Genomic DNA, 13090 nt, shown 5'->3' on the forward strand with positions numbered 1-13090 from the left:
TATTAATGACGCCACCAGTCCAATTCATGCTGGAACGATTTCAGTCGAGTGGGAGGATGATGATAGTAGGATTTCAATTTTGTGGACCTATAGAAAGTACGAAGTAGATTAACAATATCCTTACCGTGTGCTGAAATTCCCTGCAATCATTTGGGCACACAGATATCTACAGTAAAGCTGGGCTCTCTTGTCTTATTTAACAGACATGTAGGCCAAAGTCTCAAACTTGGGTGCCTAAGGTTAGCCACCTAAACCTATAGTGAAGTAGCTGATTATAGTGGCCTGATTTTCAGCATGTGCAACATCCACATACATCAGTAGGAGTTGTGGTTGCTCAGTCTGAAAAACAAGCCACTTACATAGCTGCCTAGTTATGGATGCTTCTCTTCGACTTCAGGTCAGTCCCTGGCTTCAGCGGAACCTCCTTCTTTCAAGCAGAAAAATCCTGTCTTATACTCTGCGGAGACGGTTGTTATTAAACACTGTGAACTGGAACTGCCTCTGAACTTCAGAGGTGATAAATATAGCTATCAACCCCCCCGCCCCCCGCAAACGACAGAGCTCCATTTCAATAAAGAGAGGCAGAAATGAACACGAGAAAGTAAAACATCCTAAGGAAAATATCATTCAAGTTAACTGCAGACATAAATTTATCCATCTGTTATCGTAAGTGTTACTTGAAAATTACTTGTCCATAAAAATGAAATAAACCAGAAGTGATTTTTTCTTACACATTGATTTTATGTGTATGTTCTGACTTGCCAAAATATTAACTCTTTATTGGCTGCTTCTCTGTTTCTTGACTGTAAAAGGCCCTTCACAAATGCCCCGTGTATTTTAGCTTTGCTGTTGCACTACGTCAGTCATCTCAGGCTCTTTCAAGCAAAGACCAGCTTGGCTTCAACGTTCTTCCTTTAATCCCATTGAGTTGACCACAAAATCAAGTGATCAAGACTGTGACCTGGAACAATGCATACTGTATCGTATGCTGGAGCACACTTCCAATGAGCATAGATACAGCAAGACTCATTGGGTAGATTAAGCCCTGGAAGGACAGGTTTCGATTTTGCAGAATTTAGCACGTTTCAAAGCTGGGTCCCATTTTCTCCAAATCCATAGTGCTATCTTTTTCTTGGGGAGGGCAAGGAATAGAAAGAAGAAGGGGAGGGTTGCACAAATGTTCACTTGCAACAGGTAGGTTTTATGAAGATGGAGAATGAAAGTCCTCACCTGTTCCGGGGCATTGCAAATGTGAGAACTGCGTATGGAGTAGGTTGGAAATTTTATTTTTCCCCAGGGAAAATGGTCACCCCCGCCCAAAAAAATATTTTGGCAGCGTACCAAAAATGTCAATTCAGACCTGCCAAAACATGTCATTTCATCATTTCTTATCGACACACAAAGTTTGGACAGCATCGTTGGACAAATTGAGACCACTTCTGCAAACTTGGATCTAAGCAGCTCACTCAAGGTCACGCCTCAAGTCAGTGGCAAAGTTGGGAAGAAACCCCAGCAGGACTCCTAATTCTCAGTCATCTGTGCTTGTCAAGTTCTAGTCACCAGAGATTTTCCTGTTTTCACCACTGTGTACCTGGGCACTTTCAGCACCCCAACCTGAGTCTTGGGTGTAGGGCTTGCGAGTTACAGTGCATTAAAGCAGCCCCGGACGCACTAGCTCACTACCCGTCCACACTGGCAAGGCACGCAGAGCGCTCTGACTCAGGGCTACAGCGCTCCTGGTAATCCGCCTCGGCGAGAAGATTAACATTTGGTGCGCATTAGCTGAAATGCCCAGGCATCAGTGTGAACGAGGTGTTGCATTACTGCGCTCTGATCAGCCTCCAGAAACGTCCCATAATCCCCTTAAGTCAAGTGGCCACTCACAGGGCTGGCTCCAGGTACTAGCTTGCCAGGCAGGTGCTTGGGGCGGCCACTCTGGAGAGGGGCGGCACGTCCAGCTATTCGGCGGCAATTCGGCAGACGGTCCCTCACTCCCGTTCGGAGCGAAGGACCTCCCGCCGAATTACCGCCGCAGATCGCGATCGCGGCTTTTTTTTTTTTTTTTTTTGCGCCGCTTGGGGCAGCAAAATCCCTGGAGCCGGCCCTGGCCACTTGTCATTGTTTTGGAATCACTGCAGGCATGCCGATATGCCCTTTGAAAGCTTCATTTCTGACAGCCAGCTGCTTATCTGCTCCGAGACAAAGCAACCATTACTGTGGAATGCTGTGTGTGAGAGAGAGATAGGCGGGGATGGGGGTCTGTTGCTGTCTGAACTTACAAGACAGCATGCTGACATGCTCTCAGCCCCCCCAAAACCCACTCTCTCTCCCCCCACATACACACAACACTCCCTGTCACACTCCACCCCCCCATTTGAAAAGCACATTGCAGCCACTTGCATGCTGGGATAGCTACCACAATGCACTGCTCTCTGTGGCCATTACAAGAGCGGCTAATGTGGCCACAGTCAGGGCGCTGTCAGCTGTCAGTGTGGACAGATTGCAGCGCTTTCCCTACTGCGCTCTACGAAGGCTGGTTTAACTCAAAGCGCTCCACATCTGCAAGTGTAGCCAGGCCCTTTATTAGGGGCTCAGAATTTAGAACATTTCCCCCCAATAGATTTCCGTTAGAGCTGCCCTCATCAGAATTTTACTTTTAGGCTGTGGAGCATCATGGGAAAATGCAGTGCATTATATTGTGGGGAAGGTTATAAGCCAGCGGATGGGTTGAGAATGAATGAAATTGTATATCAGCCAAAACGAGGTGGTAACAGTGCAACTCCATAATATAGAAGAGTGGTTGACATAGGCATGTAGGGCCAGGTTGAAGTAGTTAATTACTATTCTGTATTGATAGTAATGCGCAGCTACACAATGCCTCTCACTTGAGCTAACCAAGTTGTAGGAGAGCAATCTCCCTACACCGCTCTTTAAGAAGGTGGAGTGTGCACGTCTCTCCATGGCTGGCCAGCTGTGCCTGCCACTTCATGGGCTAACGAGGACAGTGGCCGTCTCAACCTCATTTGGGACGGTTTGCACCCCAAGCAGTGCTAAGGATGTGTCTACACTGGAGCTGGGGGTGTAATTTCCAGCTCTGGTAGACAGCCCAGTGCTTGCTTTGATTGAACCAGAGTGCTAAAAATAACAGTGTAGGCAGAACTTCATGGACGAGCCAGATGGGCTAACTGCCCTGAGTTCAATACCGTTTGAACCCCCCGGGATGGTTAACTCGTGCCCCCACGCGCACCACTGGGGCTATACCGCTATTGTTAACGCTGGAAATGACACCTTCCAGCTCCAATGGAGACATGATCCAATAGTAGTCAGCAATCCCTGCACTAAGGGGAGAGTAGGGAGTGAAACAGGGCCGAGCCCAGGCCCAGGGGATGAAAGGTTGATGGAGAGAAAGGCTTCTTTGTGCCTTCCCGCACCTGCACACCCAAGCAAGTACTAGTCACAATCTGGCCCATAGTAATATTTTTTAGTGATAAGGGAAATTCCATATTAAGAAGAGTGGGTCCTACACAGCCATGAGGTTTTATCCCAGTAGGAATTTCAGCCAGTCCAAACCCACAACATTCACTAATCAAACCCTTTGCTGCCAGCAGCTGGGATTTTCCAGAACTAACCGCTAGCTCGGTGGCGCTGGGATTCTGCATTCGTGGTTAGCCAGCATAATGTCTCCTTGTGTGATAGCTACAGTCAACATGGCCCTCAGCCTGTCAACTCCATAACATTTATGGTCACCATGACCCTTCCCCCATCATATTTTTACTCTAAACAACCATATCTTTTCTTTCAGGCATTATAAAAATCCTGCTGCCATAATCACTGAAAGGGGTACGTTGAACTTGACCAGGTTGTAATTTACGAGAACATCTGCATACTGTGCTGGGATAGTCATGCACATTATGCAAATCTACTGCTCTGCAAGAGAAATTATCCTTCTACTCAATCAAGATCCTAAATTAGTGTCAGGAATGGGCATGCAACTGACAGGCTGCTGGAACTTCAATAACTACATTTAGCAAAAGTCACTGGGCCCCTAAGCAAAACGGCATCAGCTAACTTTGTGCAACCTTGCTAAAACAAATCAAAGCCAGTCCTCGCAATTTTATCATACTTTTCACGGTATATGGCATGTTTTTAAAGACTGAGCTCCTGGAGTCATGGGAAAATGTGAGAAATTCAATTCTCTCTCTCTCTTTTTTAAAAGATACATTTCAAGCTTTCATGAGTATAGAGAAAATGTTGAAAACATGACCTGTATGCACCCTAAAGCTCAGGAATCAGAAGGCAAATAAAAAGAACTCAAGATGTATTTAGGAAAACAAACCATAATTTTTAAGCCAAGCTTGTGATTTTTTGGGAGTTGGCAATATTGCAAACACAACTGTATTTGAATCATAAAGGAAAATGAACTCATGTATCAAAACCACAGCAATATTCTGGCATGGAAGAATCAGTCATCTCCCGATCACTTACAGCATAAAGATGGACTAGACCAGGGAATAGTGGAAGACTCTGGGCTATCTTTAAAAAACAGAGATCTCAGGAACATCAGAGAATATTTAATATTCAGTTTGGCACGGAGATCTTTAAGTGCAAGGGGGTGAAAATGATCAAAAGAAAAATGCAGGCCGAATAAAATGGAGAAAAATGCTCCCAGTGACGCCTATTGGATTGTAAAATAGTCTCTCTGAGGGAAATGGCGGAAGCTGCATTGCTTGAATCACTGAAAACTAGATTGGACAGAAGATGAAAGGACGACGAGCTGCAGTGGCTTACCAAGGAGGGATGGACAAAACGGCTGAATAAAGTAGATCTCTTACAATTTTGCTTTCTACAGTTCAATGGTATATGAGTAGAAGCTGGGATGGGATGCACCATAGCCTCCTGGGAACCCATTCTGAGATTATCAGAATTTCTGAACTGGCCACATGGCATCATCATTACTCCAGAAAAGTAATAGCTCACTATGCACTTTTTCTGGCAGGTAAATAGCGGTTGGAAAATAATCTGGTGCCAGAATAGCTTGATGTCCTGATAATCCATTCAGATTCCCTCCACGCCTACCTTCAACTAGACATGAAGAAAGTGAATTCATTTCTTGGGCAAGAAATTCAGAAAGACACGCAGGGTGAGCACCACAATGAATCGCCTGTTGCCCAATGTGTGCAGGATAGGGTCAGTGTTTGTTTCATTTTAAAAACTTGAGTTCAGCCAAAACCAGAACCTCAAATATAGCCCTCCAGGAATTTCAGGAAGGACGTGAGATGATTTAGACCCAACTCATGGATCTGAACTCACCTGTAGTGTTTTATTTCCTGATGGTATCCAAAACTGAAAGGGGACTACCTGCCCATTTGGGTACAGAGGTGGATGAAATCTCATGAGAAGAATTCCAGAGCAACTTGGCAAAAGTCTCCTGAGAAGAGCTGATCTCATGAGATTTCCATCATTTGGGGCCAAAAGCTCAAGAGAACAGTTCTCGAGATGTCACCACCAGTGAATCTGAACCTCAGTTACAGACTCTTGTCTGTATTCTGACCCCATGTCTGATCTGATCATATCTAGTTAATACAATCTAACTGCATAACATAATTCATAATGAATAATCTAATTACTTAATCGGGTTCCAGATTCTGATCTAAGACCCTCCTTAAGTGCCGTCTCTATTTAAAATATTTGTCCTCACAACTGCTCATTTCCTCTTTACAGGATAATCAAACTTTAGTCATCTCACAAGTAGGATGGTGGCACTTCCATATATTATTGGCCCAATGATGATCTACAGACAATTGCAGGAAGTGACATATCTTTGCTATTAACCACTGAATGCTTCCAAACCACTTCTATCATATTTGAGTCATCTTCGTTGTCAGGCCTGCAACATCTTTGTAACAAGAGACAATAGTAAGGTCTTTTATCTTTGCCGTATCTTAGATTATCTACAACAAACTCCTTGGAGGCCAGTTCATTTGTCGCACTATTGAAAAAAAATGCTGTTCAACGAACAGCATCTGTTTTCAATTTAGGGAGACAGAAGGACCTCCTTACGTTTGTGGTCCACATGTGCTCCCAGGGCCGAGCACATCAGACCCATCACAACCTATACAGTGCCCCTCCTCTACTTGCGCTACATTGATGACATCTTCATCATATGGACCCACGGAAAGGAGGACCTTGAAGAATTCCACCTGGACTTCAACAATTTTCACCCCACCATCAACCTCAGCCTGGACCAGTCCACACAAGAGATCCACTTCCTGGACACTACAGTGCAAATAAGTGATGGTCACATAAACACCACCCTATACCGGAAACCTACTGACCGCAATACGTACCTACATACCTCCAGCTTCCATCCAAGACACATCACACGATCCATTGTCTACCGCCAAGCCCTAAGATACAACCAAATTTGCTCCAACCCCTCAGACAGAGACAAACACCTACAAGATCTTTATCAAGCATTCTTAAAACTACAATACCCACCTGGGAAAGTGATGAAACAGATTGACAGAGCAAGACGGGTACCCAGAAATCACCTACTACAGGACAGGCCCAACAAGGACAATAACAGAACACTACTGGCCATCACATACAGCCCCCAGCTGAAACCTCTCCAGCGCATTATCCATGATCTACAACCTATCCTGGAAAATGATCCCTCACTCTCACAGACCTTGGGAGGCAGGCCAGTCCTCGCTTACAGACAACCCCCCAACCTGAAGCAAATACTCACCAGCAACTACACACCACACCACAGAAGAACCAACCCAGGAACCAATCCCTGTAGCAAACCTCGTTGCCTACTCTGTCCCCATAACTACTCTGGCGACACCATCAGAGGACCCAACCACATCAGCCACACCATCAAGGGCTCATTCACCTGCACATCTACTAATGTTATATATGCCATCATGTGCCAGCAATGCCCCTCTGCCATGTACATTGGCCAAACCAGACAGTCCCTCCACAAAAGAATAAATGGACACAAATCGGACATCAGGAATGGTAACGTACAAAAGCCAGTAAGTGAACACTTCAATCTCCCTGGTCATTCTATTACAGATTTAAAAGTCACTATCATTGAACAAAAAAACTTCAGAAACAGACTTCAAAGAGCAACAGCTGAACTAAAATTCATTTGCAAATTTAACACCATTAATTTGGGCTTGAAGAGGGACCGGGAGTGGCTGGCTCATTACAGAAGCAGCTTTTCCTCTCCTGGAATTGACACCTCCTCATCTATTATTGGGAGTGGACCACATCCACCCTGATCGAACTGGCCCTGTCAACACTGGCTCTCCACTTGCAAAGTAACTCCCTTCTCTCCATGTGTCAGTATATAATGCCTGCATCTGTAACTTTCACTCTATGCATCCGAAGAAGTGAGGTTTTTACCCACGAAAGCTTATGCCCAAATAAATCTGTTAGTCTTTAAGGTGCCACCAGATTCCTTGTTGTTTTTGTAGATACAGACTAACACGGCTACCCCCTGATACTCAACCTATATAGAGGTGCACAAGTTAGGCCATTTCTATCAGAGAAACATATTGGCGCAATGGGTGACAGACAAGGAGAGTCAGTTGGGAATTTTCCATGGTAAAATTTGGTTTTAACAATTTTTTAATTAGTATTAATGTATTTTCCACTGGGACAAATTGAAACAAAATATTTTGTTTAAAGTCATTTTGACACCAACCTGCACCTACCTAGGGTGAATCAGGTTGTAGTTGTAGTTCAGGTGCTTCATACCTCATTATCTCCTATAGGCAGGCTGACCTACACCTCCCATAATACACTGTGACCTCTGACCAAGCCACATGGTGCATCATGGGAGCTGTACATCAGCCCTGGAGCCAAGCCCATAGAAAGAATAAGGACTTGCGGCATCAGAATTACAACTCCCAAGAAGCACCTTGGGACCTTAGAGAGAGATAGTTTAATGGTGAACTTGAAACAAAAAATGTTTCCATTTGTTCGAGCACACCAAAACAAACATTTCCAATATGAAATTTTTCAAAACTTTTTGTTCTGAAGAAAAAAAAATCAACAAAATAAAAAGTTGACATATTGGACTTTCCCATAGGGGGAAAAAAATCCAATTTTCAATCAGTTCTGCAAATAATCAATCAAGTGCTGATTAAAGTTATCAGAAACTATGAGCGCAAAAGTTGGGGAGATCCTTTTTTGGGATGGAATGGCTTATCTTTTGCAGCATAATAAACGCTGTTTCAGTGAGGAGCTAATGTGTTTCCTCTAAAGGAGTTGCAAGAATGAAAGCTGACACTTGAATTAAATTAAAAAAAAAAACAACAACCAGAAATTTCCCCCAAACCTTTGTATGTATCTGTTCTTTCTGGCTGCAGACAGAACTGGATGCAGAAGCCTAGTGACAAAGGCTGATTCTAACACAGTCAAAACCAGGCCGTAGTCAAAATTTCATGGCGAAACCTGTCTCCTTGCAGAGTTTTTAGCCACTTTCCCCAATTAGTTTGAATAATCTTCAGATTGTCAATTTCGGATGTTAAACAAAAGCCCTGAACTTCCGCAGTTCAGCCATGACTGCTAGGAAGAGATGTGTGGCAAGTACCTGTTTGTGTAGTTTTACTCTACCACTTTTGCTCTGTTAAACATCTGACACATCCCTTTCAATTTCTCTCTCTCTCTCTCCCTGCTCTCTCCCTAAAAAAGTGCATTTTCCTACCGCAAGGAGAGCTAGGCAAAACTGATTTCTAAAGACATGGAAACATCAAGGAATGGGAGAGTAGAAGTGCCAGAGAAAATTCAGTCTAGATGAACTGAGAAAAAAAAATCAAAATGTGTCCATGCTGTAACAAGGAATAACGGAAGGTCTGGACCAAATCTTGAAGTTCTTCTCAAGCAAAAATTTCCACTGATGCTTATGGAAGCTTTGCCTGAGTAAGGATCGCAAGAGTGGCCTTTGCCAACATCCTTTGCAAGAGTCATGGGGTGAGAGGCCAAGTTCCGTCATGGATTACAAATTGACTAAGAGCAAGAAAACACAGAGTAGGAATCAATTATTGGTTTTCAATATGGCAATCGCTAACTGCCTTGAAATCAATGGACTTAAGCACTGGCTTAACTTTAAATACATGCTTAGTTGGGGCCTTAGAAGTTAGAAAGATAAATGCTTTCACCTTAGAAAAGTTTCTACTCTGTTCAAAAAAGAAAGGGGGCATTGTAGCATGTGTATATTGTAGCAATCTATTGCAGGCATCTTTACTGTATAGAGTCCCTTTTGGGAGCAAACAGGAGCACTCTAAGGGCTGGTCCACACTAACCCCCCAGTTCGAACTAAGATACGCAACTTCAGCTACGTGAATAACGTAGCTGAAGTCGAAGTATCTTAGTTCGAACTACAAGGTGCTTACCGTGGGTCCACACGCAGCAGGCAGGCTCCCCCATCGACTCCGCGTACTCCTCTCGTGGAGCAGGAGTACCGGTGTCGACAGCGAGCACTTCCGGGATCGATTTATCGCGTCTAGACAAGACGTGATAAATCGATCCCAGAAGATCGATTGCTTACCGCCGAACCCGGAGGTAAGTATAGACGTACCCTAAGGAACACTGAAGATAGTCTGCGATGATTTGAAAGGCCGCTAAGTAGCCTGGCATGTATCAACTCTACTAGTAAAGTCCATGAATGTCCTGACTCAGTCTCTGAGGCTTGGTCTACACTACCCCCCTAATTCGAACTAAGGTACGCAACTTCAGCTACGTGAATAACGTAGCTGAAGTCGAAGTACCTTAGTTCGAACTTACCTTGGTCCACACTGGGCAGGCAGGCTCCCCCGTCGACTCCGCGGTACTCCTCTCGCCGAGCTGGAGTACCGCAGTCGACGGCAAGCACTTCCGGGTTCGACTTATCGCGTCCAGACTAGACGCGATAAGTCGAACCCAGAACTTCGATTTCCAGCCGTCGAACTAGCTGGTAAGTGTAGCCAAGGCCTAAGAAATGAGCAGATTTACAATAAGAGGGAAACAATAAGTGAACATATGTTGGCATTTAAAATAAATTGTGTAAGTGCAAAGAGTTTATGTTTCAATCCACATCACTGCCAGGTCCTGAAATAGGTCAGGGAGCAAGGACCTTCTGCCTCAAAGGAGATTCCCAAGAGGAAGATTTCTATACTGAAGGCCAAATTTTACAGTGAAAAACCCTCCCCCCCCCCCCATTGGATTTCAATTACATTGTCCACATAAGTAAACAAACAAGGGTATTTTGTTCCATACCTGCTCCAAAGGCAAAGAAGAAGCTCTTGTCTGTGTTCTGCTTTAAAAGGGCCATCACTCTTTTCCCCATCCTCTCGTTCCTCTTGTAAATGAGCTCCTGTCGGAAGTAGCTGTCTATCTCCTGAGCCGTCACTTGCTCATGTGGAGGGAGCGTTGTGTTGATGAAGTTAGGGAGCTGCAATGGAAAGAAATACTGCAGTTCAGCTACAAAAGCAGACAGAGGGAAATCAGGGGGCTTGGGACGGGAGAACATGAAATAAAGCTTGGGTTGGTTCAGCTAAGCACCCAAGCATCCAACACCCTACTTTATTCCAGATTAACTGGAATTAACATTGGAATCTTAACCCAAGTTTATCTAAACTGCCCAAACTTCCCGGCACTGCAAACAAGGTGTGCAAACCGTGTCAGATTGCAGGAAATTCCATAAGACCATGCCTTTAAAAAAAAAAATTAGGATTTTTACTGGTCTGGATCTGAACTGGGAAGTGCAGAGGAGAATGTGAAACTGGAAAATAAAGAGAAGGACAAAAAAAAATGAACAGAACGTCACTGGATTTCAAAACTGGACTCATTTTGTGTTTGTTTTGAGTATTCTGAGGATGTTGGAGAGGCAAAAAAAAAAACATTACTGGCTACAACAGCGAAAGGCAAAGCAGCTTCAGATCTCAAGGAAGGGGCAAAGGCCGTCAAAGATTCCTATCCCCTGGACTGGGTTTGAGTAAATAATGGCCATTCTGCGTTTGGCTCTCTGCTGTAAAGGAAAGCCATAAATCAATTGGTTCTACATAAATACTACAAGCATTTGTATTTCCTTGTATACCAAGATTCCATATTTAATGGGTATCAGAACAATGGAGCTTAGCCAGAGGTGCGGGAGGTTTTAGAAGTTGAATTGGACAACGAAATGATATCTTGGCAGATCTAAGAAGGTCTGAAGGCACAGTACCTAGAAGTGGAAAAATCTCTCCTCTCCACCCATTGCCCAAAGACAACGAAGGCAGTATATAAGCATACAGATCCTGATCTGGAATTAGCGAAGATGCCTCCAGAGCAGGTCCATTAGTGCCATATGCAAAATACTGATGCAGGATCGGCTATGTCAGATGGTGGACCTCCCTCACTCCACCCGCTTAGCAAGCCTAGCATTGATGCTGGAGCTAACCTTCCCCACCTGTCCAGGAAATACAAGGACTTAGGTTTTAGGGTTAGGGTTATAGGTGATTATATGAAGCTCTGGCCCAAGCAGAAAGTTAAGTGCATCATATTTCCACCCCATCTGCATAGACCCAGCTATAATCCAGCCTAGTAGAATCAAGATACACATTGCCTTGTTAATTGTATTTAATTTTTTGCTCTTGGCTTGTCATTAAACTATCCTTTGCTCATCTCACCCAAGATGCCCACCTGGCATGACAATGAACGGATCAAACAGCAGATGCCAAAGGGACCCAGATTTTCTCCTCCTAAGCTGGAAAGGGTTTGCTGAAGCCAGAGCAGTCATTTAAAATCAAGCATTGGGTTTCCTATTCCCTTTCCATTCTCCTCCCAAAGAACAAGAGGAAGGGACACATTTAAGCGTCATTACTGGCAACACCATGCCGGGTCTTTAAGCACATTGTAAATTATTCTATTTTTAATGGCCACCACACTTAACATGACTGCCCTGTCACTTGGGAAAGAGGGTGAGGCGGGTGAGGAGAGAAGATAAATGATTGAAGTATGCATAGCTACTATACACAGTAGTGCAAGCACTCTCCGAGCCTCGACGTCTGCTCCATTAATCATCTCCACTTCTTCCAATATCGCAGTTCCTTTCTATAGTTTGTGACATACGCCATGCCTGGCTCGAAGGAGGCAGCTGCTCCTGCTGATTTATGGAGCCTTTTGCCTTCTTAACCACCAGACAGGGATCAGGAACTCAAGAAACAGTTGCATGCAATTAGCAAGCTGTTAACTGTCGTCGGGAGTTAATTTTTTTTTTCAAATTGTTATTGTAAAAGTGCAACCTCAAGAATTCAGCAAGGGGATTGGATGCCCCCCTGTTAAGTGTTCCCTGGAAGGCCCATGAAGACTTTTTGTTTGGATTCAAGATAAAGTAGATATAGCTCCACCTAGTGGTGCATGCATGTGTACTATGCTGCCAACCCTCTACTGGCTGAGCTGCTAAAAGAGAACAGCCTACTAATGCTACTAGCTAAGCAAGTTGCTTCTGTAGCTTTAAACAGTAGTGACTAATGCTGAGAGTCCTGGGTTCGAACCCTGCTGTTGATGTACACAAGCAGAATTTAGATATTCAGGAAACCCATTGCCAAGCAATATGTGGAGAGAGCGCTCTTTGCAGGAGACAAGTGGGAGCTGAGTGTGAAGCCTTTGCAAAGCATTCAGCCTCCTGGGAGTCCTATTGATCTGGTGTGGGCACCAGAATGGGGTACAGCCCAAGAGCAGTATGGTATGACAGCAATAATTTTGGAACCTGTGATCACACTGTTTTTTCTGGCTAGCTGAATACAAAGTTGGTACTAAAGGGGAATACAACACTCTTCTTCCAGAGTCAGAGTAACACATGGAGTAGTTAATTCATTTTAAATTCACACCCTACTTTATTCCAGATTAACTTTCATGCATAGACAAGCCCTTCCCTACATGTGTAGCTCTACCCAGGTGAGCACTCCCAGTCAGAAGGTAGGCGAATAAAGTTATTCATGTACATAAGAATTTGCAGTACTGGGGTTCTGCAGCCATGACTGTGCAACAATGAAGTCAGTGGGAGCTTTAGGAGGGATGGCACAATGGTTAGGACGCAAGCCTGAGACTAAGGCCATGT

At 44.3% G+C, this 13090-nt stretch overlaps 1 protein-coding gene across 4 annotated transcripts in view; it reads right to left on the reverse strand.

Annotated features, from left to right (window-relative positions):
- Nucleotides 1-13090, reverse strand: part of TRABD2B (TraB domain containing 2B) — a 390651-nt gene that overhangs the window by 150272 nt on the left and 227289 nt on the right. For all 4 annotated transcript variants that reach the window (XM_065553796.1, XM_065553795.1, XM_065553797.1 and 1 more), the window contains one exon: nucleotides 10267-10441. In XM_065553796.1, the coding sequence (XP_065409868.1) occupies nucleotides 10267-10441 (175 nt within the window). The remainder of the gene's footprint in view (nucleotides 1-10266; nucleotides 10442-13090) is intronic.

Source organism: Chrysemys picta, chromosome 8 (assembly GCF_011386835.1).
Source record: "Chrysemys picta bellii isolate R12L10 chromosome 8, ASM1138683v2, whole genome shotgun sequence".
Taxonomy (NCBI): Eukaryota; Metazoa; Chordata; order Testudines; family Emydidae; genus Chrysemys; species Chrysemys picta.